The sequence below is a fragment of the Wallemia ichthyophaga genome (assembly GCF_000400465.1).
Source record: "Wallemia ichthyophaga EXF-994 unplaced genomic scaffold scaffold7, whole genome shotgun sequence".
NCBI lineage: Eukaryota > Fungi > Basidiomycota > Wallemiomycetes > Wallemiales > Wallemiaceae > Wallemia > Wallemia ichthyophaga.
In genome coordinates this window covers 329,301-356,912 of record NW_008806280.1, presented here as the reverse complement: position 1 = coordinate 356,912, position 27,612 = coordinate 329,301, and the positions used below count along the sequence as shown (strand labels likewise).

The 27,612-nt window shown below is 48.1% G+C and overlaps 19 protein-coding genes and 1 non-coding gene across 20 annotated transcripts; 10 read left to right on the top strand and 10 right to left on the bottom strand.

Annotated features, from left to right (window-relative positions):
* Positions 1–254: 254 nt before the first annotated feature.
* J056_004992 lies at positions 255–334 on the top strand. Its single transcript has one exon. It is a non-coding gene; the product is annotated as a tRNA-Arg (tRNA).
* Positions 335–497: 163 nt separating this feature from the next.
* Positions 498–2,654, top strand: J056_004275 (Double-strand-specific pac1 ribonuclease; the record flags this gene model as incomplete). The annotated part of the gene is made up of 4 exons (XM_009269476.1): positions 498–596; positions 641–798; positions 844–1,864; positions 1,920–2,654. The coding sequence occupies 4 exons, from the start codon at positions 498–500 to the stop codon at positions 2,652–2,654; spliced, it is 2,013 nt and encodes a 670-aa protein (XP_009267751.1).
* Positions 2,655–2,954: 300 nt separating this feature from the next.
* J056_004274 (uncharacterized protein) lies at positions 2,955–3,546 on the bottom strand (the record flags this gene model as incomplete). Its single annotated transcript, XM_009269475.1, has 2 exons — positions 2,955–3,241; positions 3,288–3,546. The coding sequence occupies 2 exons, from the start codon at positions 3,544–3,546 to the stop codon at positions 2,955–2,957; spliced, it is 546 nt and encodes a 181-aa protein (XP_009267750.1).
* Positions 3,547–4,014: 468 nt separating this feature from the next.
* On the top strand, positions 4,015–6,253 carry J056_004273 (ATP-dependent RNA helicase dbp6; the record flags this gene model as incomplete). The annotated part of the gene is made up of 8 exons (XM_009269474.1): positions 4,015–4,848; positions 4,903–4,973; positions 5,020–5,128; positions 5,176–5,349; positions 5,397–5,531; positions 5,599–5,846; positions 5,896–6,160; positions 6,206–6,253. 8 exons carry the CDS (start codon positions 4,015–4,017, stop codon positions 6,251–6,253), a joined length of 1,884 nt encoding a protein of 627 aa, XP_009267749.1.
* A 233-nt stretch (positions 6,254–6,486) lies between these two features.
* On the top strand, positions 6,487–9,179 carry J056_004272 (Recombining binding protein suppressor of hairless-like protein; the record flags this gene model as incomplete). Its single annotated transcript, XM_009269473.1, has 3 exons — positions 6,487–7,061; positions 7,107–8,608; positions 8,665–9,179. 3 exons carry the CDS (start codon positions 6,487–6,489, stop codon positions 9,177–9,179), a joined length of 2,592 nt encoding a protein of 863 aa, XP_009267748.1.
* A 101-nt stretch (positions 9,180–9,280) lies between these two features.
* On the top strand, positions 9,281–9,787 carry J056_004271 (Ubiquitin-like protein ATG12; the record flags this gene model as incomplete). The annotated part of the gene is made up of 1 exon (XM_009269472.1): positions 9,281–9,787. One exon carries the CDS (start codon positions 9,281–9,283, stop codon positions 9,785–9,787), a length of 507 nt encoding a protein of 168 aa, XP_009267747.1.
* Positions 9,788–9,848: 61 nt separating this feature from the next.
* On the bottom strand, positions 9,849–11,978 carry J056_004270 (uncharacterized protein; the record flags this gene model as incomplete). The annotated part of the gene is made up of 4 exons (XM_009269471.1): positions 9,849–10,911; positions 10,978–11,035; positions 11,090–11,228; positions 11,496–11,978. The coding sequence occupies 4 exons, from the start codon at positions 11,976–11,978 to the stop codon at positions 9,849–9,851; spliced, it is 1,743 nt and encodes a 580-aa protein (XP_009267746.1).
* A 539-nt stretch (positions 11,979–12,517) lies between these two features.
* On the top strand, positions 12,518–13,279 carry J056_004269 (uncharacterized protein; the record flags this gene model as incomplete). Its single annotated transcript, XM_009269470.1, has 1 exon — positions 12,518–13,279. One exon carries the CDS (start codon positions 12,518–12,520, stop codon positions 13,277–13,279), a length of 762 nt encoding a protein of 253 aa, XP_009267745.1.
* Positions 13,280–13,340: 61 nt separating this feature from the next.
* J056_004268 (uncharacterized protein) lies at positions 13,341–15,056 on the bottom strand (the record flags this gene model as incomplete). The annotated part of the gene is made up of 1 exon (XM_009269469.1): positions 13,341–15,056. One exon carries the CDS (start codon positions 15,054–15,056, stop codon positions 13,341–13,343), a length of 1,716 nt encoding a protein of 571 aa, XP_009267744.1.
* Positions 15,057–15,206: 150 nt separating this feature from the next.
* On the bottom strand, positions 15,207–15,788 carry J056_004267 (uncharacterized protein; the record flags this gene model as incomplete). Its single annotated transcript, XM_009269468.1, has 1 exon — positions 15,207–15,788. One exon carries the CDS (start codon positions 15,786–15,788, stop codon positions 15,207–15,209), a length of 582 nt encoding a protein of 193 aa, XP_009267743.1.
* A 28-nt stretch (positions 15,789–15,816) lies between these two features.
* Positions 15,817–17,355, top strand: J056_004266 (mRNA decapping complex subunit 2; the record flags this gene model as incomplete). Its single annotated transcript, XM_009269467.1, has 1 exon — positions 15,817–17,355. One exon carries the CDS (start codon positions 15,817–15,819, stop codon positions 17,353–17,355), a length of 1,539 nt encoding a protein of 512 aa, XP_009267742.1.
* A 206-nt stretch (positions 17,356–17,561) lies between these two features.
* J056_004265 (Ribose-phosphate pyrophosphokinase 2) lies at positions 17,562–18,715 on the bottom strand (the record flags this gene model as incomplete). Its single annotated transcript, XM_009269466.1, has 3 exons — positions 17,562–18,465; positions 18,515–18,554; positions 18,598–18,715. The coding sequence occupies 3 exons, from the start codon at positions 18,713–18,715 to the stop codon at positions 17,562–17,564; spliced, it is 1,062 nt and encodes a 353-aa protein (XP_009267741.1).
* Positions 18,716–18,912: 197 nt separating this feature from the next.
* Positions 18,913–20,693, bottom strand: J056_004264 (uncharacterized protein; the record flags this gene model as incomplete). Its single annotated transcript, XM_009269465.1, has 2 exons — positions 18,913–20,370; positions 20,418–20,693. The coding sequence occupies 2 exons, from the start codon at positions 20,691–20,693 to the stop codon at positions 18,913–18,915; spliced, it is 1,734 nt and encodes a 577-aa protein (XP_009267740.1).
* Positions 20,694–20,717: 24 nt separating this feature from the next.
* On the top strand, positions 20,718–21,791 carry J056_004263 (uncharacterized protein; the record flags this gene model as incomplete). The annotated part of the gene is made up of 4 exons (XM_009269464.1): positions 20,718–20,774; positions 20,819–20,874; positions 20,923–21,038; positions 21,088–21,791. 4 exons carry the CDS (start codon positions 20,718–20,720, stop codon positions 21,789–21,791), a joined length of 933 nt encoding a protein of 310 aa, XP_009267739.1.
* A 116-nt stretch (positions 21,792–21,907) lies between these two features.
* On the bottom strand, positions 21,908–22,729 carry J056_004262 (uncharacterized protein; the record flags this gene model as incomplete). Its single annotated transcript, XM_009269463.1, has 3 exons — positions 21,908–21,932; positions 21,989–22,659; positions 22,712–22,729. The coding sequence occupies 3 exons, from the start codon at positions 22,727–22,729 to the stop codon at positions 21,908–21,910; spliced, it is 714 nt and encodes a 237-aa protein (XP_009267738.1).
* Positions 22,730–22,822: 93 nt separating this feature from the next.
* J056_004261 (uncharacterized protein) lies at positions 22,823–23,242 on the bottom strand (the record flags this gene model as incomplete). The annotated part of the gene is made up of 1 exon (XM_009269462.1): positions 22,823–23,242. One exon carries the CDS (start codon positions 23,240–23,242, stop codon positions 22,823–22,825), a length of 420 nt encoding a protein of 139 aa, XP_009267737.1.
* Positions 23,243–23,744: 502 nt separating this feature from the next.
* J056_004260 (Glutathione S-transferase 3) lies at positions 23,745–24,413 on the top strand (the record flags this gene model as incomplete). Its single annotated transcript, XM_009269461.1, has 1 exon — positions 23,745–24,413. One exon carries the CDS (start codon positions 23,745–23,747, stop codon positions 24,411–24,413), a length of 669 nt encoding a protein of 222 aa, XP_009267736.1.
* A 149-nt stretch (positions 24,414–24,562) lies between these two features.
* On the bottom strand, positions 24,563–25,384 carry J056_004259 (uncharacterized protein; the record flags this gene model as incomplete). The annotated part of the gene is made up of 3 exons (XM_009269460.1): positions 24,563–24,811; positions 24,873–24,880; positions 24,931–25,384. 3 exons carry the CDS (start codon positions 25,382–25,384, stop codon positions 24,563–24,565), a joined length of 711 nt encoding a protein of 236 aa, XP_009267735.1.
* A 37-nt stretch (positions 25,385–25,421) lies between these two features.
* Positions 25,422–25,889, bottom strand: J056_004258 (uncharacterized protein; the record flags this gene model as incomplete). Its single annotated transcript, XM_009269459.1, has 1 exon — positions 25,422–25,889. One exon carries the CDS (start codon positions 25,887–25,889, stop codon positions 25,422–25,424), a length of 468 nt encoding a protein of 155 aa, XP_009267734.1.
* A 61-nt stretch (positions 25,890–25,950) lies between these two features.
* J056_004257 (uncharacterized protein) lies at positions 25,951–27,163 on the top strand (the record flags this gene model as incomplete). The annotated part of the gene is made up of 4 exons (XM_009269458.1): positions 25,951–26,052; positions 26,098–26,160; positions 26,207–26,827; positions 26,864–27,163. 4 exons carry the CDS (start codon positions 25,951–25,953, stop codon positions 27,161–27,163), a joined length of 1,086 nt encoding a protein of 361 aa, XP_009267733.1.
* Between the last annotated feature and the right edge of the window lie 449 nt (positions 27,164–27,612).

The window sequence follows — 27,612 nt, the reverse complement described above, 5'->3', positions numbered from 1 at the left end:
GAGTCAAAGGGGGTACTGAATTTACTGGAAGGGTTTCTTGACTAGCGTCGTAATGTGTAAATTGTTGGTGGTTCTCAATTACGTTGAACCACTGGAGTATCTTTGATGCGTAGTTAATTGCGGTTTGAAGAACTCGTAAAGAGCTTGCCAGGCCTTTCATCTGATGAAAATTTTTGCCTTTGAGCGTTTTATAGACGTATGTTATTTGTAGCTGAGAAAGCAAACACACTTGACTGAAATAGTCTAACGGTTATACCCTTGTGGCGTAGAAGTTAGCGTATCTGCCTCCGGTCAGGATAGCAGAGGGTCGCGGGTGCAATTCCCGTCAGGGGTTCAATTTTTATTTTTTTAAATAGAAAAACGTCCCTTTTCTATTCTAAATTAAACTGAAGTTCTTAAATATATAAATAATTTTGATTTCGCCAATCTCAGCTCTATACAAAACAGACCTTCTCTTCGAACCTACCATCACCACCACCACCGGCGAAGCATTAAGGATGTCACTGCCTCCACTATCGCCCGTAATAGTGATACAGTGCTTGGCAATCGACCAGGGCCTGATCACACTCGGTAGATCGCTCCTGCAGTCTTTTGTGGTGAGTGTGGGTTTCTATGCGTAGAATGGTCTGATAGAATGCAGGTGGACTACGTATTAACGAAGAACGCGCAAGCAGATCTCAATAGCGTTTTGCATAGTATTATCTCTGAGCCTAAGCTTGCGTCAATATCCGAGGATCTGAAGATAACTCAACTGAAAGCATTGCCCGAAATACGCGACAAGGCGAATATACTTCTAGCGTGCGTTGTTTAGGGGTGCAAGATATCTGTCTAATGTACATGCAGATTCATTGGTGCTATCTACAAGGAAATGGGATTCGATAAGCTCAAAGGATGGCTTTATGATGTGATCACTCCGAACATCACCGCCATTGTCGAATCTCAAGGAACAGCGCAACCCGAGATGAAGCCGAACGTTGCAGACCTGGAAGCACAAGCTGCAGAAGCAGCCAAAAGCAGTCAAAAGGAGCAAAACACCGCTGCAGATAGTATCAAAACGTATTATAATAACTCAACGGGGGAACCTGATACTTCGTCTGAGGGAGTCTCGCATCGAGGCAGGAATGGAAGCATCTCCAGATCTGAAGAGTTCAAAACTGAAGCACTTCAAAAACGTGGAAGAAAGCAGACTGAGAAAGCAGAGACGGAGCAAGGACATCAAACAGTTCATTCTGAAAAGCATAAAAATGAGGTACATCTCGAGCTTGAAACATACAAGAAACAGGCTGAGAAAGCTGAGTGGGAGTACAAGCAGAAGTTACAACAGGCTGAGAAGGCGAAAGCTGATACGCTCAAGAAAGTTGACAAGTACAAAAGGAAGTATGAGAGAGCTGACTCAGAGATGCAACAACAGGCTATGACATACAAGGAACGCGAAGAGGGTTTGAAAAAGGAGCTCAAGGAGTTAAGGGAGATTGGAGAGGCTAAAATGATCATGGACAAGGAAGATGAAGCTGCAAGAAAGAGGGAGGCTGAAGAGCTCTCACGGAAGAGAAAGAGGGAGGAAGAAGCAGGCCCACCACTCAAGAATTTGCGCTGGCAGTCAAGTCACTCGATTGATGCCAAAACAGAGTTTATAGAGGGATTGTTGAATGAAGGCAAATTCAATCCAAACAGACCTATGTCGAGGTACGATCTAGATCACGGTAAACTCCTGCCTATATCCGACGAAATGAAGACTGAGGTACAGCCTGAGTTTCCATCATCATACCCACCACCGTTACCAGCTTTGACTGAGGTGTCGCTGTTTGAGGTACTCACTCATAGATCTCTTAATCCACCACTCAACGTCATGCAAGATCCAGAAGTGAGTGGTTTTTTACACGTCGTTATACAAACTAGCTAACAATGAAACACATCAGGGTTACACATCATTCGATAACGAGCGTCTAGAGTTCCTAGGAGATGCAGTGCTAGAAGTGCATACGACTGAGGCAATCTTTGTACAGCACCCGCAGCTGAGACCGGGTGGAATGGTGAGCTTGCGTAACAGGCTTGTTAATGGTAATATACTATCATACTTTGCGGAAATGTACGGCCTGCCGTCAAAGCTGCGTGTGTCGACGCAATTGAAGAATCAAGATTCACAGGTACAGCATCACTCAATGAAAACGAAAGCAGATGCGATGGAAGCATATATAGGAGCGGTGTTTCGTGACAGAGAGCCTGGAATCAGTCGATCGTGGCTTATAGAGCTCTTGGGACCATTCGTAAAGTGCCATCTCACAGCAGTACAAAGGGAATTCGAAGAGCGCAATAGAGGAGAAGTGCAAGGACATTGGTCTACAGCTATAAATAAGATATTCGGTAACAAGTTGAATTGGGAATTTGGTGAGACAGATCGCAATCTCGACGGTGTTGCTAGTTGGTTTGCGATATTGCATATGGATGGGCAAAAGATCGCGGAAGCTAGCAGTAGCAGTAAGAAGAATGCAAGGTTTACAATCGCTGCTATGATGGCTGAGCATCTCAATGTACCAGATGCAGCAGGAAACTATATTCCAGAAGGATTCTCAGAAAACATTAAGCATGGCTATTTGAATAAAGAGGCGCTAGATGGTTTGAAATGCGTTGAGGAGTTGACTGATAAGAAATAAAAGTATATTGATTTTGTTCATATTGAAGTTGAGATTACTCATAGAACCTCTATTGAATTAGTTTAACTTGAGCACACTACAATGCATTATACTTTGTTACAAATTAAAGTTATTTATAAAGAAATTCCATGGAAATCGTGAAAAATTGATATCAACAAGGTTAAGTTGAGTTGATATCTCGTAATCTTGATTGTGATAATTGATATTGATTAAAAAGAGATGTTGATTAAAAAGAGATCGTCCCGATGATTAACTTAGTTGGGTTGTTTGAAAAATTTCAATGCGAGTTTCATGTAAGGTTTATTGTTGCTCAAGGACGAAACTTGCTGCGGTATTAGTGTTGAGTGCAATTGCCAAGCCATCACCTTCATTTTGTGACTCTGGAGTGAATGGACCTTGACCGAATTCAGCACCTTTTGGCGCACCGAGGAATCTAACTTGCATGTCTGCATTCAGTTCCCAGTATTGAAGCATCTGACTTGAGTCATCGGAAATGCTGCTCTCAGAGAAGTAGATGTTTTGACCTTGAGCAGCGCCAGGTGAGTTTACTGTGAGAGCCTGTTGTGTTCCAGAGTTAACGATGTGACCTATGGAATGATTAGTGGTTGTTTGAAGATGCCTATTTGTACCGACCAAACTTAGTGTTGTCTGTGTTCTCAAAATTCATGAATTGAGAATCACCTAGGAGAAAATCGACAGTGATAGGATCTTGATCTGCAGTGAGAACACCGTTACTGAGTCCAACTGGGATGGAGGCGTCGTTAGTCACCAAGTTCAACTTCATGTTGGATATAGCATCTGTGAACGAAACGGTGCCAACGACTCTCTTAACGGGAGCAGCTGTGGCAGCGGTAATAGCAGTGGCGATAGTGGTTAAAGCAGAAAATTTCATAATTCAAGTTGGATGTCGATGGATAAGAGGTCGGCTGTGCGCTGATATTTATAGTCTCAGGTAGCGTGATCCCTGAGTTGCATTAATTAATTCGGAGTCAAATTCGCTTACGTTCATTCGATAATCAACGATTAAATTTACATCCAAACTAAAATATACTCACATTATCACATTGCAGCACCAATCCACTCCGCGGGGATATTGCCGGGATCAGTTCCTGAAATGATAATCACGATCTCTTCTTTAAAATTAAAATTATTCAATTAATGTCTTAGATTTAAATGTTCTACAAGTTTCACAAGCTTCTAAAGCTTCTACGCCCTGAATTTAATTACTTAATTTGGTATGCTGAACAGAACCTAGAACCTGAGCAGATACACACAGCGCATAGTTCGCAAAGCAAAGAACACTCAGATTGATATCCATCACCCTTATTCTTCTTCATCTCCACCTCCATCTTCTACACCGATGACCACTGCAGCACCCGCACCCACACTCAAAAAGGAGAAAACAGCCGCAAAACTCCGCTATCTTAATAAGAAAAAGATACGAAGGAAAGCAAACCAAGCAGCTGCGCCTAAGAAGAAGAAAAGGAGAGTTGAGCCCGGTGAGCAGGATGCAAAGGTATCTGGCGGTGGTGATCGTGGTATTAGTAGCAGCAGTAGTAATAGTGATAGCAGTGACAGCAGTGAAAGCAGTAGCAGTGATAGTAGCGACAGCGATCGCGACGAGAAGATCGAAAAGCCTGAGAAGCCTGAAATCTCAGAAAACCCTGAGATCCCCAATATCCCTGAGATTTCCCAGGAAATCCCTCAACAACCCCCTCAATTGCCGTTGCTGTCCTTCCCAGAACCTCAGAATCTCAACGTAGCTTCAACTGAAGATCTCAAGAAACTCGGTCTGCCTGATGTCTTTGCAAATGAAATTTCGATAGACGCAAATCAGTCATTTCCTTCAACCCAGGCCCACACTCTAGGTTTAGGTGGCAGACTCAGCAATCGTCTCATCCAAATCGGCTTTGAAAGCCTTTTTGCCGTTCAACTAGCTGCCATTCCACTTCTCATAGGTGACATGAATGATGGTATACGACACCCTCTTTATCCCGCTGAGAGTCCAAGAGATATCTGCGTATCTGCACCAACTGGCTCTGGAAAGACTTTAGGGTACACTCTACCAATTGTAGAAGTTCTTTCAAGACGTATCGTCACACGTCTGAGAGCTCTTATCGTTCTTCCCACTCGCGATCTCGTTTCTCAAGTCCGAGAAACATTTGAGCTTTTCGCAAAAGGCACTGATCTCAAGGTGGGATTCGAGTTGGCGAGATTTTGTTATACACATTTACTCACTATACTCTAGATTGGTACGATAACTGGACAGCAATCATTTCAACAAGAACAAGCCAAACTCGTTGGCCAAACTGATACAATGTTGGTAAATCTCATTAGTTCGTACGCAAGCTAATACCTCCTCAAGCTTTGCTGGTGGCAGCTCTAAAGTCGACATACTTATAGCAACCCCGGGTAGACTTATCGATCACATCAACTCTACCCCAAATTTCACAGTCCAGCATCTCAGGTTTTTGGTGAGTTGGTGCTTTTTAAATAACCCCTCCGCCAACATACCTCCAAGGTCATAGATGAAGCGGACAGGTTGATGAATCAGTCTTTCCAATCGTGGATAGACAGAGTTCAGATTGCATTAACAACACCAATTAAAATACCACCAAGGACAGATGCACATGATGCATTGGGTGGTACAAACAAACACGATTTGATGGAGACATTTGAAAGACCACAACGAGGAGTTAGTTTATTTTAATTTTCTGTCGTTTCACTGCTCACTGAGAATAGGTGCAAAAAATGCTTTTCTCAGCCACACTCACAACAGATCCATCAAAAATTCGCTCTTTGCATCTCAACGATCCTAAGTTCGTCGTTGTTCGCAACGAGAAGGTGGAAGATTATGCGATTCCATCCACATTAGAGGTGAGTTATAGATGCTATATTGGGAGTACATTAATTTAGGTCAATCTAATCTCAATTTCCTTTCTAGGAACGTATGATAGTTTCCGAAACGGCGTACAAACCATTGATGTTGCTGCACTTGCTTTACCAGAGGGGTGTAAAGAGGGCGTTGTGTTTCACGAAATCTGTTGAGAGTGCTACGAGGTTGATGCATCTTCTGCGACTGTTCAATGATCAAGTGGGGAATGGACCGACAGTGGCATCATTTAGCAGTGATCTCTCACCGCAAGAGAGGCAAAAGATGCTTACCAAGTTTAAGGATGGCGAGGTTGATATGTGAGTGTTTTGAGAGAGAATGACGTATGCTGACGTATGAAATGAATAGGTTGGTGTCAACGGATGTAATTGCAAGAGGAATAGATGTTCAGGGTATTGAAAATGTGATCAATTATGACATACCACTTGACATGCCCAAGTATGTCCACAGGGTCGGTAGAACAGCGCGAGCTGGATTGGTTGGCACAGCATGGACGCTGGTAGAAGTGCAAGAAGCCAAATACTTTAAGGGATACACGAAGAATGCTAAGCATCAAGTGAAGAAAGTGAGGCCAACGACAAAGGAAGTGGAACCATTGATGGAGGCATATGACGTGAGTATCAATATCTAAGACAGGCTCATCTGACCAAGTGATTAGGTGGCTTTGAGTAGGCTTGGAAGGGTTTATAATCAAGGTGACAGCTAGGGCAATAGAAGTAGCTAGGAATGGTACGCTGCTGGGAGTGACACATATCCAGGAAACACAGATAGAAGCAGTCAAGTGTAGAATATAGAAATATAAAAAACAAAATACTTTATAAAATCCACCATCAAAAAAGGCTTAAGTTATTGTATTGCCTAGATTAATGTTTCAGAATCGTCTCGCCGAAAGATGGAAACGAAGTAATAAACTAATTGGCGGGTTGAGCAACAACGACGATGGACTTTAATTTCAGCAATTACAGTATTGAAGATCACGCACAGCCACCGACGTCGTACGACGGCTATGATCCCTTATCAATTAGTCCAGGTGAAGGCGCAACCGAGGCTGAAGTTAAAGTGGAGGCGGAGGATATTCAGCAGCCACTACAATACAAGTATAATAAGCATCGTGGCAGTGTACCTTCCTTAAGCTCAGCGTTTAGCTCTTTCACAGTCGATCAACAATCCCCGGTGACGCCATCTGGTTACTTTGGCCACCCATTCGCCAGCCTGAGCAACGCCAACAGACATTCCATTAGCGTCGTTGCACCCTCAGATACTTTCATTAAGCCTGCCAACGTTATTCCTCCACTGCCACCGCAGCACGAGCAGCAGGAACAGCACTTGCAGCAGGTACACCACCCTGCACAGGTCAGCCGTCACAACGACCAAGAAGATGAAAAGCTTAGTGCGCGCATCGTTATCACCCTAAAGAACTTCCTCAACGCACCGCATCGCATGAACTTTGGCGAGCAGATTATTTCAATTACAACACCACAGACTGCACAGAAGAGTTACGGGAATGAGAAGAGGTAGGTGTGGTGTGGTTTGGTGTGGTGAAGGCGCTGACATGACAGATTCATCGCTCCACCTCCTCAAGTTTGTTTGATTGGCAAGAATTGGAACAGCGACATGAACAACAAGAAGAGCGGACAATCTCATGCATTAGGACAATTGTCTCCATCTGTGGAAGTGAAGCTTGGAAATAGCAGGGAAGCTCACCATTGCGATTTGAAATGGACAGAGTTCCAATCACACCCAGCACAGGCCTCCCAGGTAACCCAGGCAACGCAAACGGGTAATATGCCGCTTACGCCACCCTCCTCTTCCCCAAACTCTAACAAATCAGACTCACACGACGACACCTCAGACATTTCAGACAACAACTCGAATAACAGAATGATGCATGGGAAAGCGGTAGCTAAGCATTTGCACATCAGCGAAGTCTCAGATGATCGTAGAATAACTAATTGCAATGCTCAAGTGATAATTCCATCGCTTCTATCGAGCAACCCTTTCAAAGGCAGTTTTTCACTTCCAAATATGAACATAATATCGAAAGCATCCAAGCAGAGAAAGCCAAAGCGAAATGAAGATATTTGCGTTTTTCACGGTAGTCTCGTTAGCTTATATAACAGAGCCAAGTCTCAAACATCGTCGACACGCTACCTCACTGTGACTGGCACACCGGCTGTCTGGCCATTAGGTAGTGATTATCAGATAAACAATGAGGAGGGTATTGACCTGAGAAATGCTACGTTTACTCCAGATGCCAATTACTGGGATCCGTTCATTATCTGGATGTATGACACGGAGTATGCCCAGGATAGACTACCAAACGTTCCATCAGACTGGCCAACGCCGCCTGTGGGAGCGCTGCCGACTGGGATGTACACTACAGCTATTCGCGCCAACTCTGTAGTGGTGCTCCAGTCACTCGCTCACGGTGTAGTGTCGCCGCCACTGATCGTCAGGAGAGGAGGAAAAGGGAGCTCAGTGACGGGAGGCGGCAATGTAGAGCAACAGCGTCGTCGCTCTAGTCTCGACAGTAACGCGAACCAGCATCGCCAAGTGGGGTGCATCAAGGGGAGTGTGTTGGGAGAACCCACTGTGCAGCTGAACAAGGTGGGGTTGGAGTTAGCAGCGCAGACGCAGACGCCTAGTCAGACAGATGGGAACGATCTCGAGGCTTCAGGAATGTATCTCACCTGCGTAGACGAGCTAATCCGTCTCATCACTCCACCTAAAGCACACGAAGGACCTGTTGAGTTCCCACATAAAAACCAGAATTCCAACTCCAACTACAAGTATAACCAGGAAGGAGCAAGCAAGTCGAGGAGGACTAGCTACCAGTCAGACATGCACGATATGTATGAGGAGAGCGGGGCTGATGTCTCATACAAACCTCGATCGAGAAGGACGAGTGTAAGGCGTTCGTCTATCTCAAATGAGTCAGGTGGACGTAACAAAAGGCGTTCGAGTCATTATGATGCTAACAATCTCGATGCCTTTGCTGAAGATGGCATGACCTGGTCACTGGATGTTGGCGAGATTGCTCTGTGGACGTTGTCATGTGCAGGTGGGTGATTTGAGTTGTTTCGATTATTTGAATAGATTCACTAATATTCCACACAGAAGTGCATAATCACCACATATACACACCAGAATTCACGCCTGGCGCGAATCTTCCGCTCGACACACTCAATAAGAGAACGAACCTGGATGGAGCTATAGCTATAGCGATACCATATCTGGATAGTTGGGTGCACTGCGACGTGCGCACGAAGCGTCGCTACTCTGGTGAGGAGATTGAGGGTGAAATGGTAGACATTGTCAAAGTAATAGGCAAGAATTTTGACGTCTTCTCGAATGACACTGCAGATATTTATTTAGGGGGCAAGATACGCAAAGCTCGTGGAGTAGGACTGGGGCTGGATCTTGGTGAGGAAGGCAAGACGAGTATGCATGATGAGGAGGTGGCCGTGTGGAGGTCTGCATACGTCAACTATATCTCGAACGAGGAGTTGATAGTGGGATTACCGAATCTGAGAGATATTGATGGCGAGTTGGTGGATAACTCATTGACGCTGATTGCTGTATTGAAGCAGAATGGTTGTATCATACCATCTTGTGTTACAGTAACGATTTAAACAGGAGCTTGTTTGTAAATATTTGAATGTCTTGACTTATTTGTTTATTGATTGTGCTGATTACCTCAATTGCGTCTCTTCCACCAACGACCAAGAGCTTAATGAGCGGCGGAGAGCCACCAACACTGCCACCATTGCCAACATCAGAGGCCTTATTCTCACCTAAGAATTCACCCAACTTGGACACAATAGGAAGTCCACAGCCGCGGTCAATTGCATCGACGCAGAACCAACGCAGCGCCGTTGATGATATCGCTGATATTGAGGCAGCCTATAACGAGCATGGAGTTATCGGAGCATCTCATCGTGCATTAGAAGCTTATCGCCGTAAAGAAGGCAGGAAGGTGGTTGTACGATTCAAAGCTATAGGTGCAGCGCCGATAATGAAGCAGAATTTCTATAAGATATCAGACTCAAATAAGTTTTCTACAGTTATTCAGTTCCTCAGGAAAGAATGCGGACTGTCTAATTCTAATTGTCCCGTCTTCTGCTACGTCAACTCAGCTTTTGCTCCTTCACCAGACGACAGCATCGGAAATCTCTATAAATGTTACGGTACAGATGGTCACGTCATAGTTAATTACAGTACATCAGTCGCATGGGGATGATGTGGCTAAGGTTTGGAATAGATTTCGCTCGAATTGTACATATCTTATCATATTATATACCCTACTCACTTCCACGATAATAGTTACTAGCCACGAAAGGCATTTTTACCACCTCCGCTCGGCGCTGTCTGCCTCTGACGTTGACGACGAGTGGTGTGCCCACTGCGGAGAGCTCCTTGGATACGTATCCCATGGCGATATTCTGGTTGAGAGTTGGCGAAGGAGCGCCCGAAGTCACCCAGCCGACGGACGCACCTGAATGAGCATCTTCAATGATCGAGTTGCTACGAGCAGCCGCGCCCTTTTCAATCACCAGACCGACGCGGCGTATTTGCATATTAGCCACTTTGAGCGATGGTACGACTTTATCCCAGCCTGGGAAGAGTGTTTCCTGCTCGCGTGTTCGTCTGTCTTTAGCAATTGTCCACGCCAAGCCCGCCTCGCCGACGGAGAGAGGATGAGGGGCAGCAGGAGTGGTAGGAGTGGTAGCACCCTCACTTTCACCCTCCCACAGATCATTACCATAGAGACACATACCGGCCTCGAGACGCAAACTATCACGTGCGCCCAATCCTATGGGCATAGTAGGGGCCGTGTCAGCAAGCATATCTGCCACCTGCACCGCATCTCTCTGCTCGACCGACACCTCAAAACCATCCTCGCCCGTGTATCCGCTGCGAGCGAGATGTACAACAGCACCGCCGCTGAGTCTGAGATGTTGCTTCACCCTGCCGAAATGGAGATCCTTGAGTGAGACATCGGAGTGGTTCTCGAGTACGGCAGCGGCGCTGGGACCCTGCAGTGCGAGCAGAGCCTGCGAGTGAGACTCGAGGTATTTGAGGACGACAGAGTTACTCGAGTTGCTCGAGGTGCTTTCACGCTTCTCGTACGCCATTTTGTGCCCCTCGAGCCACTCACGCACACAGTGGGCGCGGGAGGCGTTGGTAACCAGGTAATACTCGTCGTCGCGCCATTTAGTGAGTATGCAGTCGTCGATTATCGCGCCAGTGTCAGTGAGGATGAGGCTGTAGGCGGAAGTGTGCAGTGGCTGCGTGTGGGCGATAGGGAGGATAGAGTGGATGAAAGAAGAGTGCGTGTGTGGTGATTGTTTGATAACTATCTGCCTGAAAAGGGTTAGGTTCGCATAAATCGTCATGACATCATCGTCATCTGATAACCTGCCAACTCACTGCATGTGGGATACATCGAACAGACCAGCGTGGTTACGCGTGTGGTGGTGCGCATCGACTGATTTGGATTATGGAGTTTAGAGGTACAACTAACACATACAACTTAACCTACCTTGTCCAACACCCTTGTACTGCAATGGCATCGCCCAGCCTGCAAATGGAACCATCTGACCACCTATGCTAACGTGCCAGTCGAATAGCGGTGTTCTCTTTAGTGTGTTTGCTGCGCTGGTGATAGCCGAGTACCTCATCTGATGATTGTAATTAAAGAAAGCAAAAGGAAAAGCAAAACATAAAATATAAATACATTTTGATTCAATTTATATGAGCGATAAGCGATAAGCGATATAATAACATAGAAAGTGCTAGCGATATGCGATCAACGTGGTGAGTATTGCGAGTAAAAGACCAGAGTACAAGGTGAATGAGTGAGCAAGTGCGCAAATGCCCTACAACATTCCCATAAAGGACAAGAGCGACTTGGAGACATGCGATAGTTTCTCCTTGGTCGGACTAACCGGCCTGCGAGTATCCGACGTTATATTCAGTGGGCTGAGCAGTTGCTTCTGAGGTTTCGATGTCTTGGTGTTTGCGTTGAAATCAAGACTAGAGATGCGAGGTGGTGTCATAGGGCGATAATCGCGGTGGTCGTTGAGCGAATATGAGTATGAGCTACTGCTGCTGCTAGTATCCATACTGAATTCTGAGTCTGTAGGACTGCATGTGCGCGAGTGTATAACCTGATTATCGCTCTCCTCGCTCTCACTCTCACACTCGCCCACCTCACTCTCGCTATATGTCATTGCAGGTGTCCTCGGTGAGTTGCTGATCTGGAGTGACTGTCTGATGGCTTTGCTTAGTTGGCGGCGCAGTGGTCCATCGTCGCGAGGAGGCGGAGACGGGAATTCTGCGAAGCTCGAGAATGGATCCTCGTCGAGGAGGTCGTCGAGTTTGGAGGAATGTCTTGCATGGTTTGAGATAAAGTTGCGAGGGTTTATCATGGCGATTTGTGAGCAGTTGTGTGATTTGCTGGGTACTGAAGCAAGAAGACACTCAGACTGCATTTTATATTCCACTGCATCTGTCTAGCCCGGCCAAAGATATTGATGTAATTGACGGCTGTCGGGGGATTTTCCAGCAAAAATGTAGAGAAAATAGAGTTAAATTAAAGGAACGCCGATGTGACTGTGACGGGGAATGTGTACGACGTTTTGACAGTTGTGACGTCTGTGACAGGGGTTAGCCGTGGGGTTGTCAGGGCGTTAACAAATGGGCTCATCTTGGGCGGTGAATTCAAGTAAAATCCAAGAAAATCCAAGAAAATCCAAGAAAGCGGTAGTTCTAGAACCCCACTGCATCCAGATGTTCTGCGCGGTGAGCTGTAGCTCTCGCATAGATGTCTCTCTTCCAAGCCAAGTAGAGGAGGGTGGAGAGCACGACGAGCACTCCCGCACCCACGCCCAGCCCTATACCAACTTTAGCGCCTTTGTCCATTAATCGCGATATTTCTTTTCTCCTTCTACTTGTCGTTCTCGCAGAGATGCTCCCACCACCGCGCCCCAGCAGCGGCTACATAGAGCGCGTGGCCCGCACGCAAGTGACACAAGTGAAAAAACGCAGGCAGCTCATCGTATTCGATCTTAATGGCACATTGATAGCGACTAAATCGCGCAACGACAAGCAGCGCCCACACCTCGCCCAGCTCCAGAAAATGCTATTCGACCACCATCGCGGGCAGTTTGACGTGATGGTTTATAGCTCGGCGATGCGCCATAACGTGGCGCGGTATGTCGACAGTGCATTCAACGCAACCCACAGACAACACCTCAAGGCCGTCTACACACGCGAGGATATGTCCATGTCCGCGCGCGACTACAAGAATAAGGTGCAGACGTATAAGGATCTCGAGTTGGTGTGGCATGGGAGTGAGGCAGATGGCTCAGACGCAGACGCAGAGCACCCTCAGTACTCGCAGTACAACACCATCCTCGTCGACGACAGTGCCGAGAAGGCAGCGTTCCAGCCGTGGAACTTGCTGCAGGTGTCGACATGGGATGGGAGCAGCACCGACAGCATGCTCGTCGCGCTTCTCGGCGTGCTCGACGATATACGAGGGAGCAATAACGTCAGCCACTATCTGTCGACATACACACACGTGCGCAGCGTAGATCCACACGCTGACACTGCCACGCCCTGGTTCGACATCCCCCACGTATACGCACATTGGAGGGCCAAGGGCGAGGCGCTGCTCAATGTGGACGGCGTCCTCGACAGCATGGCTAGGCTGGCGTTGGAGACTTGATTAAACATGTATGAATATAAAGTTGTGTACTTGTACGACCGTCGACCGTGTATTGTGCATTCTACTCATCGCCTTCACTCAGCACCATTTCGTCGCTATCTTTGTCCTTTTCGTTTTCCTGCTCGCCATCCTCGTCGCCCTCCTTGTCCCTCCTTCGCCGCTCGCCCTGCTCAGTCTTGGCTATGTGATGCTTGACAAAGAGAGGGTGGAGAGCGAGGTGGCGGTCGAGCGCAAGCACGTGTTGCTGGGCAATAAGAGAGTGTTTGATGGCTGATTCGAGGCGAGATCCGACAAGTTTCTCGTCTGACTTTGTATTTGTCTCACTCTTCTCGCCCACGTCGAAATGCACAACCTGGGCAACGCCGTCGATGCGCGCCTGCACCCTGCCGAGGGCGATGGCGGACGCGATGCGTTGGAGGAAGGGGGAGAGGGAGGACGTGTGTGAGTGTGGGTGTGTGTCCGTGTGCGTGTCTTCTCTGATGTGCGCGTGCTCACCGTACTCACCCAGCTCAGCTGCGAGATGGGCGACGGGGATAGACGAGTACACGTCCGCGTAGCAGGCGACGAGTGACGCCCACAGGCTATCTTGGGCGAGTCTGGCGAGGTGCGCCGCTTCAGTCTCGTTCGCAGCCTCACTCACACCCCCCTCCGACGCAAAAGCCGTGCTGTTCTTGCGTAATACCTCCAGATACAGCATGGTAGTGTGAGAGCGGGAGTTGAACGAGAGCGTGTGTGGCTGCGAGAGTGACTGCGACTGCGACTGCAATTGCGACTGCGATTGCGCCAAGGAATCTCTCTCTTTGTCTCTCTCGCCAATGCTGATTTCGAGGAGGGAGTGAAAAGCGGGTGCAGTTTTCTTGAGTGCGCGCTCAACCCCACCGCAGTGTTTGGGGAAGGGGGTGATGGTACCGTATACAATGAGCTGTGTGAGGAGGGAGCGCTTGGCAGCGTCGAGCAAGGCTGGCGGGATGCAAGAGGAAGAGCAAGTAGAAGGGGCAGCTGAAGACGATGACGTTGATAATGGCATAGCGAGGACCATTTGTAGAGCAAACAGGGCCTGTTCGAATCGCCCCAGCATGAGCAGCGCCGTTGCAGCGTTGGCGAGGAACGCTAGTGCGTCGTTGCAAGTGAGAGGGGTGTATGAGGGTATCTCGAGACTGCAATTGCTGCTGCTGCTGCTGCTACTCAGCGCCAAAGCACCTTCCACCACTCCTATCGCGTACGTCGGCATATGTGCATCGATGCACGCCTGCGTAAATACGCGGTGTACACCCGTTAGCTCGTTAACCGCACCACCGGTTAGGGAGTACAGGAGAGAGTGGAGGGCGGGTAGAGACGACTTTACACTGCCGATTAACTTGGCCAGTGCATGCAGCTGCTCAGATAGCTCTACGACTACCTCAGCCCATACTCGCAGATGGGCGGTGGGAGTGTTGTGGGCGTGGTGCTGCGAGGAATGGTATTGGCTGGCGATTGAAGTGTTGGTATGTGTGTTTGTGCCTTGTGTGTTTGCTAGGTCACTCAATAGCTGTCGCGTGTAGAGGGTGGTGGTGTACATGAATACGCCAGGATGGTGGAGTGGGTGGAGCTGTGCGGATAGATAGGCAACGTCTGCATCTGTTAGTGGGTGCTGCGTGGAGTGGGATTTGAGTTGTTGAGCGAGATTGATGGCGGGGGATTGGTGGGGCGGATGGGATTGTGTTTGTGAGTGTTCCTGGCCTTGTGCAGCGTTGTATCTCTCAACAAACTCAGTAATTTGATTGGAAGGCGTTGTCATTGATGATGGTGGTTGAGAAGAGGGAGGAGATGGAATAGAGATGGGTGAGTAGAAGGAGGTGAGAGTGGGCGCTTACACAGACACACACAACAACACACACGCACGCCGCACAAATAAGGAAATAACGAAGATGAAAATTTTATGAGACATCTATTGCTGAGAATGGGATTTTAAGAGGGAGTGTAAGCGGGAGGAGGGGTTGGAGATGTGTGAGTGGATAGAGGCGGATGGGTTTGATATGATGGAATGGATTTGGGAGTGTATTTGAGGCAAAGAAGGGAGGTTAGCGAGGTGTCTGATGTGGAATGGGTCAACGGTGGCGTTGCCGATGTGACCGCCAAGAAGGAGCATCTTTGGGTTGGCGGGGATGGTGTCTGTGTTTTGGATGGACAAGGGAAGCGGTCTAAACCTGCTATTGGACTTGATTGAATCTGTTTTCTGCAAAATGGATTTGATGGTTGGAGGGTCTATATGGGTGAAAGACACAACGCAGCAGTTGCCAGTGAGGAGCTGCTTAAGGTTCGGGTCGCTGGATAATCCTCTAAATACACCCGATCTGATTACGGTCAACGAAGCCTTCCCATTCGTCTCGCTGTCTATAACCCCCCTCAACCCACTCAACTGAGAAACATTGAAATTATTAAACTGGTAGAACAAGAGGTTTTGATTGGATAATAAATTTTTATAGAGACTGTTCAAATAATTCTTCCTTATACGCGTTAGGCTCGACATGGTCGGTGGTGTGTAAATGACAACCAAGATGGATGAAATATTTCTCAATTTGAGTACAAAATTTATTATAAATCTGCCGGTCCAAGAGCAGCAATCGCTTGAACGGCTATGCTTCCAAGTCGAAGCTGCCCATTGGTATTACGAGGACTTCATTAGGGAGCTAGAGCCCTCACTTCCCTCTTTCCACCTCAAACAATTCTCTCAGCAATTCTTCAAACACTGCCCAATCCTCTCCAAGCAATCCCATCGACACGAGAAAGCTTTCGCCGATTTCATCCGCTACAAGACACGAGTACCCGTGTGTGGGGCCATCATTCTCAACCAACAACTCTCCCACTGCCTCCTCGTCAAGGGCTGGAAACAATCCTCCGCCTGGTCTTTCCCTAAGGGTAAGATCAACCTCGATGAAGCACACCACCTATGTGCTGTGAGGGAGGTGCTCGAGGAAACTGGCTTCGATTGCTCCACTCGCCTCGTACACACTGACTACATTGACGTAGCCATCAAAGACCAGAAAATCAGACTGTATATCATCCAAAACGTACCTATGGACACCCCCTTCAAAACTCAAACAAGGAAGGAAATTTCTAAAATCGAGTGGTTTAAACTTACTGATCTGCCGTCTTGGAAGAGGAATTCAAAACAGCTCTCCTCATCTAAATTCTACCTCATTACCCCTTTTATCGGTCGATTGAAATCTTTCATCAAGCGACATAAACCAAATTCAAACGCCTTACTCTCCCCTGACAACGAGCCCACGTCCAACCCCATCGACTCCCTCTTCTCAAAACTATCCACTTCAAATGTCTCACTATCCCATGTAGACAGGTTATTCTCTCAATGCACGCCCGCACCTGGTGACATACACGCACACAATGGTTCCTCTCCACTACAGATTCTACAGCATTCTCCCAAATCCACCCACAACTCCAACTCCACTCCTTCCACTGCTCCCTTACCCAACCTTCAACCCTTCCCACCCCCACTCATGCCACCCAAGATGCCTCCAGTACAGAGCAATCCTCCACTCCCCTCACTTCCCTCCAACGCCAGCACAAATGTACCAATCAATTTTGTTTTGGGTGAAGGTGATCATGTCGGTGATATGGACATGCAGAGGCAGATGGGTTTGGATCATCGGGGCAACACGGGCAACACACCCAACACACCCTCACATCACAACATTCAACACAATGTCAACAACTTGTCCTCACATCTCTCACACGACTTGACCAAGATGCACTCCCACTCCCAACTGTCTACCATCATGCATCCTCCTTCGGGAATAACCAACACTCAGCCACCACAAAACTTGCAGCAGACTTTGTTGGAGAGTTTGCAGCCCTTGCAAGGTATGAATGGTGCTCGAAATGTTAACAACGTGAATAGCGTGAATAACACCCACTCACACCCCTCCTACCTCCATAAAAACGATCCCAACCACAAACAAAGCCTTCTCTCTCTTCTCTCTCCCCAACAGGCTGCAGAGGCTACTCAGACTGCCTCGCCCTCACACCACCAGGCTTCCAATCCTCTTCTATCGCTTCTGAACACCAAACCGAGTTAGCAGGGCTTTACGCGCTACTGACTGTGATATCCTGGTATATCCTCTGCCACTCTGTCATCCCATCACTCTCATATTCTCTTGCCATCTAACCATCTCACCCCTTTCACCCACCCCACCCATGACATTCTATCACAAAGTGTAATATGCATATTATCATCTTTTAAAGAGCAAGGAAAGAAGGAGAATCCATTTATTTGTTGGTTCATTCAATTGACGCCGACAGTGTAAGGGAGGTTGCTGAAGAGCACACTGATACTCTCACCGTAGTGACTTCTTCTGATAGTTTCCGCAAGGACTTGTGAGATATCGATGACCTGAATCTTTTCACACCCGAGCTGGTTCTGTTCCTGAGGCATAGTGTTAGTGACGACAACTTTCTCTAAACAGCTATCGCTGATAACGTCAAGGGCAGGTCCTGTGAGAATACCGTGAGTGACGACGGCGAGTACTCTCTCAGCGCCAGCCTCTACGAGATGTTTAGCAGCTCTGCCTAGTGTACCGCACGTGTCTGCCATATCGTCTACGAGGATAGCCGTCTTGCCTTTACAATCACCGACGAGAATCATACGCGACACCTCATTAGCCTTCTTGCGTTCCTTATGAAAGAGAGCGAAATCGAGATCGAGTTTATCCGCCATGCTAGTTGCGCGTTTAGCTCCACCCGCATCAGGGCTGACGATAACAGTATTGGCGAGATCGCACTCCTCGCGCAGATACTGCAGGGTAGAAGGTTCAGCGTAGAGGTTATCCACAGGCACGTCAAAGAAGCCCTGGATCTGAGAAGCGTGCAAATCCATCGTGATAACGTGATCGCAGCCTGCTTTCTGCAGCATGTTGGCTATAAGTTTCGCCGTAATTGGCGCACGGCTCTTGTCCTTTTTATCCTGGCGCGCGTAAGGGAAGTGGGGGATAACGGCGGTGATACGCGATGCGGAAGCTATTTTGCAAGCGTGGATCATTATCATTGTCTCCATTAGGTGCTGGTTTACATTACCGCAGCCCGTGTTGACTATGTAGACATCGTCGTCGCGCACACTCTCCTGGAGGGCGACGTTGGTCTCGCCGGCGGAATTGAGCTCTACTTTTACACTGCAGAGTGGAAGCCCGAGGCTGGCGGGTGTGTAAGCAGTCTTCTCTTTTCGCCTCGCTCTCCACCCACCGCTTCGCTATGAGCTGTGATAGCTGGTGGTGGGATGTGCCTGTTGTCGTGAATATTGGTACTCGCTCTGGCTGTCTACACACCACTCAGCAGCTTTATCGCTGAAGATCCTTGCATTTTCTTCTGTGCCCTGTGTGACGGTGAGGAGCAACGAGGAAGCGGGGCATTTTGTGGAATTGTGGAAATTGCCAATGACCTCATTTTCGTGGTAGCTGGCTGTGGTTAAGTGGCTGGCTGAGTCGGCGTATACAATACGCTCTACTTGCACTACTCGTCCACTCCCCGCTTCCAAATCCGTAAATCTATCCATCGCAACAGACAAGACAAAGAAGGCATTAAAAATTTACAAATTGCGCAAAATACATCCATTTACAAATCTAAATTTCCACTCCACACCCCTACGCGCCCTTCAAAAACTCGCAAACGACATCAAGCGTGCCATTTTGTCTGAGAAGGCATTCACCGTGTCTATAGCCGTCTAAAAAATGCAGGCTGCGTCCATCCTGCAAGCCGTGTCTTTTAAGATAAGCATAGACTCTTGCGCTGTCGAAAACGGCGTCTTCCCCGCCAAGAAAGATCTTAGTAGCGCCACGCTCCAACTCGTGCGGCCAGAGGAGGTTACAAGACCAACTGAAACTTCGTTGGAGGGTATTAGCGAGCCCCGTCTCAGTAGCGACGAAGTAGTGCATTAGCAGCTCCATCGCTGTCTGCGGCACTCTGTACAGGAAGCGGTAGCAGAGGTCGCCCTCCCACAGGCAGAAAGTGACTGGGTCGAGTAAGACGCTCTTGCGCACGAGCCCCGGCGCGTCTTTGAGTATATGCGTGTGTGCTATTGTGCCGAACGAATGCGATACTATATCCGTACTGGTCGCTCCAACACGTCGCAACACCCCATTTAACCCCTCACTAGCCTCCTCTCGCGTTATAGGTCGCAAGTAACGCCCACTGAACACTCGCATTGACGTAGACGGGTTCAGCGGCATGACTACCGTCCGCTGAGGGAACTTGTCGGCGAGATATGCGAATGTGCGCGCATAGTGCGGCAGCCCGAATCCCAGCCCGTGCATGAGAGTGATGGGTGTTTCGTTGCTGTTGATTTCAGCGTCGTTGCGACCGCCTCCGTCCTCATCCTTCTTGTCCACGCTCACTCTGCCCTCGCGCACAACATACTCCACGCCGCGCTCGATCCACACACCCGCGTGGTATCGCCAGCGGAGGAGAGCGATAGTGAGGTAGTGAGCCGCAGCGAGGAGGATATAGAAAGCGAGTGGGCGGTGCCTAGTGCGCACGGGGTCGATATTAAGTCTGATGATAGTGGGACGCGCCAAGCCTGGGGTTCTCTCAAGCGGGAACGCGTGCCCGGTGCGTCGCTCCACCAGCCTCGCGCATTCCTCCAGAAAGGGCACGTTGCGGTGTGATAGTGGCACACCTAGCATCGACCAGCTCAGCCATGTGAGCATGTCCGTGTGCGTGATAGCACCCCATTCTGCCATGCTGAACCATGTGCGCACCTTCTCGCGGAAGTCGAAGGCTTTGGGGTCGTCGTAGGGCAAATTGGGCAGGTGGTGCTCGAGGTGCGCATGCTCGTCACGGTCTTGGTCGTGGTCTTGGCTTCGGTGACGTGACATGTCGGCAGCGGCGTCGGATAGAGGATCTGCAGGATCTGCAGGATCTGCCGTGTCTGTAACACCATCACATTCCTCCCACTCAGAGATGCGGCGCGTGTCTGCTGCTTTGAAATCGGTGAGAATCCGTATAAAGACGTCTTTGGCAAAAGTGGGAGTGAAGTGGGGCGGCGGGAGAGAAATGCGCTGGATGTGGCGGTGGGAGAGGAACATCCAAGCGTAGAATAAGAGCTTAGAGAGGAGTGAGCGGATTGCTCAATGCGTCTTGATACGCTCACCTCTAGTGGGGCGTATATGTCCATCAATAGACTGCGCTGGGGAGCCATCGATGGAAAACACATAGCAATCACGTAGACAACGCTGTACACGCTAACAAATTGCAGTGGGAGTATCAGCAGCACTTGCACCACATAAAACCCAATACTTCTGCCTCTACTCCGCTCAGTCCTGCTGGGAGTGGCTGGCGGAGCAGACAGGCTTATTCTGCGTGAGCGTCGTTGTCCAGTGTGATTGGCGTGATTAGCGTGATTGCCGTGATTGCCGTGATCGTCCATTACAACGGCTGGTTAGCTACCACCATGAGCGTTATACAAAACAAATTACTCGATAAATGGCTCAAAGATGATAGCAGCGTGGTTTGTATTCTCTCGTTCCTCTTGCTTATGCTCACTTCCCCCAGGTCACAGCACGTATACTGAGTCATGCAACTGGTGAGCATATCAATGCAGCCAAAAAGTAAGTGACGTAATGAATATTATCGATTGCATTTAAGACGCCCACCAGCCATCTCCTACACTACTACCGCAACAACACCTCTTTACACCCAGTGATTGCAATTACGGGTAGAGTGGGCAGTGGTATTCAATCGCAGCTAATCGCTGACTTGAGTACTGTGCAGTGTGAGTACTGGTTGCGTGCTCATCGCCTTATATAACCTCACCTCTCCAGCCTCTCGCTCGAGGTATGACGAAGAACACTCCATCTACGTTCACGCGTTATCACCATTCAAGCTGGCTGATCTTACTCCTATACTCAACTACGAGTTGGAGTACTTTGGTGACGTGATTAACGCGCGCGAGAAGGTGAAACAGAGAGACAGCAAGCAGGAGAAGCAATCCAAGCCAGTTAAGCAGCAGGAGGTTAAACAACCTACTAAACAACCCACTAAACAACCCACTAAACAAAACAAACCACCACAACCAGCTCCACCCTCAAATCCCCCCAAGAAAGCTACCAACAAGCGCCGTGTTATCGAATCAGACGAAGAGGAAGACCTTATCATTTCATCACCTCCAGAAGCACCACCGCCAGCGCAGACAAATGTCCAGTCAGACACGCAGTCAAAACACACCACACAAAGCAACACCAACAAGACAAAAAAGCGCAAGCTGACAAAGAGCTTGACGCGGATGAACGAAAAGGGTTACATGGTGACTGAGGATGTGGATGAGTGGGTGAGTGGGGGTGAGGATGGTGAGGAGGGTGCATCTATTGACGCTGCACCATCTGAGCCCAATTCCAATCCCAATCCCAATTCAAATTCCAAATCGAAACCAAAAACAGCCCCAAAACCACCTTCGAAACCACCACCACCATCAAAGTCCACATCAAAAGGACAGAGCAGTCTCAATTCCTTCTTCATGAAAAAGTAGTTTATAGCTTGTACGTGGTTATCCATGCTGCGACAAAATAGCGTTCAATATCTTAGCCTGCGTAGACAGCACACCGCTGTCATCAGTTTGGTAAAAGCAGGGAATATGTAGTGCTTCTAGTTGAGATTGTTGAGACTGGCGCTGTGACGAGGTGAGACTAATTTCATCCACAAAGATTCTCACTCACCAAATCATACCACCTTGCCTGTGCCTTGGCCTTAAAAGCGTCCTCTCTGCGTTTGAAATCGCTATCTAGTCTACTCACATCTCTGCTCAAGTCGATACGAGCAAGTGCCATCTTCTGGTCGAGCTCTTTACGCGCATTGACATGTTTGCTATTCATCACGCTCCACTCTGAATGCAGACTCTTCTCTATCCTGTGTTGCTGCGCCTGTATCTTTTTCAATTTCTCCGTTTTCTCAGCGGGTAGGGTGGGTATGAGCATGAGTGCTTGCGGAAATGTCATTGAACGGAGCTGGGTGGCTTCTTCGATACTGATAGGGTTAGTTTGTTCAGGTTGATGGTGTTGCTGAGGTTGTGGTGCAGGTGCAGGCGCAGACGCCGACACTGGAGCTGAAATTGGCATTGGCATTGGCATTGGCGCAGACGCGTAAGAGTGCCGCCGAGTTTCGATATTGTCGTGGTTCTGCTGCGTCTGCGTCTGCCTTCCTGGAGACGTACCTAGTAAGTCGAGCAACGAGTCAATTTCGAGGTTTCGCTGTGGGGGAGGGGTGGATTGTATTTTATGAGAATCCTGTGTGGCTTGTGTGGTATTTGTGCTGCTACTCGCACCATCGCCGCTGTTAATCGTATCCAAGCTCGGTTTCAAGGCATTCAGCAGGGCCTCAACACTGCCAGGATCATTTTCCTAGTATGCAAATAAGCCAAAGCCACAACCATTACTTTACACGCCAACTAACTCGGAAACTCAGGGACATAAATGTCAACGTCGATAAGGAAGGCGTTTACAAATAAATAATATAAATATATGCTGTGGTTATGCTTTGGGTATATAAATGCTTGTAATCCATTTAGAGATTAAACTCTGGACTAAACCAGCTGCTTTGGCTCGTAGCGCTGAATGGATCTGGCGTTGTGGAGGTTGAGTGGGCTTTAGAGGAGCGGCGTGGAGGTCTATTTGGATAGTCTATTGGTGATATCGCTGACACTGGGATATTTGGAGTCGTTGGAGTCGTTGGAGTGGTTGGCTGGGAACTCGCTGAGAATGATTTGAATGAAATGATTGAAGGGGAGTGTGAGTGTGTTCGAGTTCGGTGAGTATACGGGTGGCTGGAGTGACTGGAGTTGCTGCTACCACTACTCCCACTGCCACTGCCAATAGACACATTACTCATCGACGACTTGCTGCGTAGGTTGCCCAGCATCCCTATTCCAGCCTTTATTGTATCTGTCGATGTTCTCTTCTGTACAAGTCTATTTCTATTCTCCATTTCTTATTTTTCTGGTGTTGCGGTCCAAGATAACCATTTTTCTGTCCAGCTTCCCAAGGCACCACCGATCAGGCCAATTCCAGGCCCAACTGAAACAACTTTATTTGGTGTACCTGAGCGAATATAAATCTCCCGCCGTTTCCACGTTCGATGGGGTAAAATACCTGCTAAAAACTCTCCCCTATTTCTATTACTGCTCTTCTGATTGGCTGATTGGGTTTATCGGGGGGTATTTTCATCATGAGTTTGTATAAATGGCTATAAATGGGTAATACCAGTCTCATTCTCCCATTTCCCTATCATATCACTCCCCTAAAACTCAATTTTTACGGTGACAAACGAACCAAGTATTTCCGGGCCAAGGATGCATGCAGTGAACAAATCAACGCCGGCAACGCCGGCAATACCCGCCATGAATAATGTACTCAACTCACTCCCCTAATCACGTATCCATTCGCACCCTCCACTTGGCCACCAACCACCATCACAAATCACAATTGCTATGATCACACTCCACCACCTCGAAAACTCCCGCTCAATACGCATCATCTGGGTCCTTGAGGAGCTCGGCATAGAGTACGATCTCAAGACCTACAAGCGCCTTCCCTCCGGTTTAGCTCCACCTGAGTTGAAGCAGGTCGACAAACTAGGTCATGCGCCAATTCTCGTCGATGGATCCACCAGCCTTTCTGAATCTGGCGCTATAATCGAGTACCTTGTGTCTAAATATGGCGCTGGCAACTACACTTCCCCTGATGATGTTTTCTGGAAACACTACATCGAGGGCAGTCTAATGAGTTTCTGCGTCTTCAAACTCGTTCTGTCCATTTCCATCGAGAAGATCCCCGTTCTTCTTCGTCCGGTTATGGCCGTCGTTCCGCGTATGATCTTGAGCCAGTGGGTTGAGCCTAATCTCGCAAGCGCTATCAATGTCGTCGAGAATCAGCTCAGCAACAAGCAGGGTTGGCTCGTCGATGGCGACTCACGCGGCAATCCTACCATCAGCGACTTTATGCTCGCTTTCTCGGTAGATGTACTCGTTTATGGCGGTAGAGCTGACAACCTCGGCCCGGGTTTGCAGTCTTATGCTCAGCGTCTCCATCAACACCCCTCATACGTCAAGGCTATCGAGAAAGCAGGTGATTATCGCTACCAGAAGAAGGAAAATTGAACTAGGATGTCGTATGATGTAATGTTACAGTAAGAATATGAGTTTGAGTATCATTATTTATTTGAGTGCGAGTATGTGTATGAGTATGTGTATGAGTATGAGTATGTGTACGTATGATTTCATTCGTGCATTCCACATTTTCAAACGCATCACAAAGACTCTTCCTCTGAACCGGATGAATCTATATCAGCACTATCAGCACTCTGCGCACTCTGCCTCAAAGTGTCAGTGTTAGACCCACCCTTAGGCGGTGAACTCAAAGCTGAGCTTTCAGAGTTACTCGGAGAGAAGAGGTCTTTGGACATGTTATGCAGATCGCTGAAGAGGTAATCTTGTGTGTGAGTTGGTGTATTTGATAACGGCGACGACTGGCGTGGTTTGTTGGTGTGCTTGAGTGTCTGTAGTGTGTTAGCTGTGTGTTACTCCCACTCACATTCAAATGAAAAAACTCCCACTCACATTCACCACTACATGGTAAATCGGTTAACGCTGCTCAAGTCCAAGTAGTCAAACTTACTTGAGTTGCTGTGCGAGTTGGTGTGTTTGGTAGGCGGCTTGTGGGTGGCTGCTGTGTTGTTTGTTGTGTTGGAGTGTGTTGAGCTCGCCTGACTTGCCCCACTTGCCACACTCGCTGCCGCTCTCGTAGATCCCCTAGATCCCCTCAACCCTAGACAATTGTTCAAGTGCGGTGCGTATCGGTTGCACGAAATCCACCTATTGCATATCAAGCATTCGAAATTGGGGTTTAGTGGATCGCCTTGACCTTTTGAAACGCCGGATGCGCGTGGGTTGTTGGATTGCAAGTGGGTTTGCTGCTGCTGCTGCTGCAACGAAGGCAGCGACGAGGACTGCAACTGTTGTCGCTGAAGATCCATCTTGGTACTCGTCGTCTTAGCTTCCAAGACAATTTCAAATAGAATCTCATTGATTAGATTATCCGTGAGGGTATCGATTACGCTGTTATCGGCCATAATGGAAGTAGGAGAACAACGAGGAAATGAATTTAAATTACAACTCTTTTACACTTCTATACAACTTGGAGTCTTCTACGCCAGCTTCATTAGCCAGTATAGAAGGGTACCTACTACACAGCCAATCCACATAGCCATCTTTTACACTCCCCTCTAATCTATTCAATGACCTCATCACGATATCCCTTATCTCCTTGTTATCGCTCAACTCGCTGTGTTTTCCCAGCAACTCTAAACATGCCTTCAAGCAGCCTTCAAATTGGCTATTATAATACAATCCGTTCAGCTTGAATTCTGCAGCGTGCGGGAGAAATTGCGTAACTTTATCCAGCTTTTTATCGTCGCTGTACCAGTACTTGTCGAGAATCATCACATTCCCCTCGAAGCTGCTCACACTGCGCTCGAACATATCAGCAAATCTATCCCTCTTCTCGGTATATTCTATCATGCTATCGTCTATAGGCAGGATTTCGTCCAGCGTAATCGCTTCATTCTCACCCGCCATGATTGAAGCTGTGATCAAATCGAAGAAATACATACAAAATCTCAATAAAATTGAAAAGCTGATGATTCAAGCGCATGATGTGGTCAAATCTAATCAATCTAGATGCTCTCAGTTGGATAGTCACCTTGATTGTGTTATCACAAGGTGTAATCAGCTCCTTCAAGTGCGTGGAGGGTGGCGCACTGGTGATATTTCTAATCTACAATAGTCAAATCAGCTACAGATTCACCAGCTACACACCCGATACGTTAAAATAAACTCTATCGACGTAGTCAGTGTGGTTTGTGTACATGACGTCATCTCACACACCCGCCCAGCACTTGAAAAGCATCACAAGCAGCTACCTGGCCAAGCTTAAAGAATCTGCTCTGCAGCTAGACGCTATACAGCTGCCTACACACACTACACATACCACACATTCCTCAGACTCTCCCTTCTACCACAACACCCCTTCCACCTTCTCCGAGTATGTTGATACAGACGTATTCAACACAATAATCACCTCGCTGCACCAGTACCAGCAATCGCTCACACAGGCAGGGTACTCGTCGAAAAATTTGCTGCGATGTCTCACAATGCTCCTCAACGCAGGACCACTCCCAAGTCGATATGCACTGCTAGATGAGTTCCGGGGAGTAGAAGCATGGTTAGATGCGTTTAGGCAGAACATACACCCAACTCTCAACGCACATCTCGCATCGGTGCATGTGCATTGGACGCAGCTGATCGATGCGGATGCCGACCACAACTTGACAGCGGACGAGATGAGTATCCTGAATGGTGACGTAGACGAGCTGGCGAGTATTGTGAGCGAAAGTGAGAGTGCGCTAGGCGATGCTGAAGGTGTGCGCTCGAGGTCGGACAGTCTGCGCGCGCGCTACGAAGAGTGCATGCGCAGTCTGCAGGCCAGAGTGGAGGCGTTGGAGGATAAAGGGGAGGTAAGGGAATCTCTTGCTCAATCTCACACCCTACAGTCGGATATAGAGAAATATGTCGACACGCTTCAGGGTGAGATACATGCGCTGCACCAACAGGCTGATCACATCTTGGAGGTGTACGCCGCGTATGTTCGCTCTAATCTCTCCCTGAGAAACGAATTCGATCGTCAGGCTTCCCTCGTCAAGGAAATCGATCGCGTGCGCACAGAGGCAGAATGCCGGATCAACCAGCTTCACCATTTGAACGAAACTAACGAGCAAGCATTCTGGGAATCTTGGTCAGCGAGGAGCGATGAACTGCCACCTAAACTCATACACACGTTTAGAGGGGTGTAGGGGTATGTCTTATTATCACATACTAGCACGTGTTTGTTGAAGTTGAGCGTGTGTGTTGTATAAAATCTTTTACACCCCCCTCCCCCCTTAGTCACCATTTGCTGCTCAGTGAGTGCTCAAAATTTTCCATTTTCCATTTTGAAATTAAAATTTCTCGGCTCTCAAAAAGCACATGACGCGGGTTGGAAATGGACGTTGAGGATGGAGTGGATGTGCAAGTGTGGATATTACCACAGTAAAATCCACTCCGAATATAATTACTGTAAGTTATCTATACAGCCTCAACAGCCCACAACGTCGATGATGTCCGTATGATAGGCCTGATAACTTTTGATGTCAACCAATAAGAGTAAAAGTAAATGCCTGAGACTTATTTGGGCTGTGATTGGGTGCTATTAAAATTAAGTACTAACTAAAGCTTAGGTGGTGGTGGATTTTTACACGTAAAT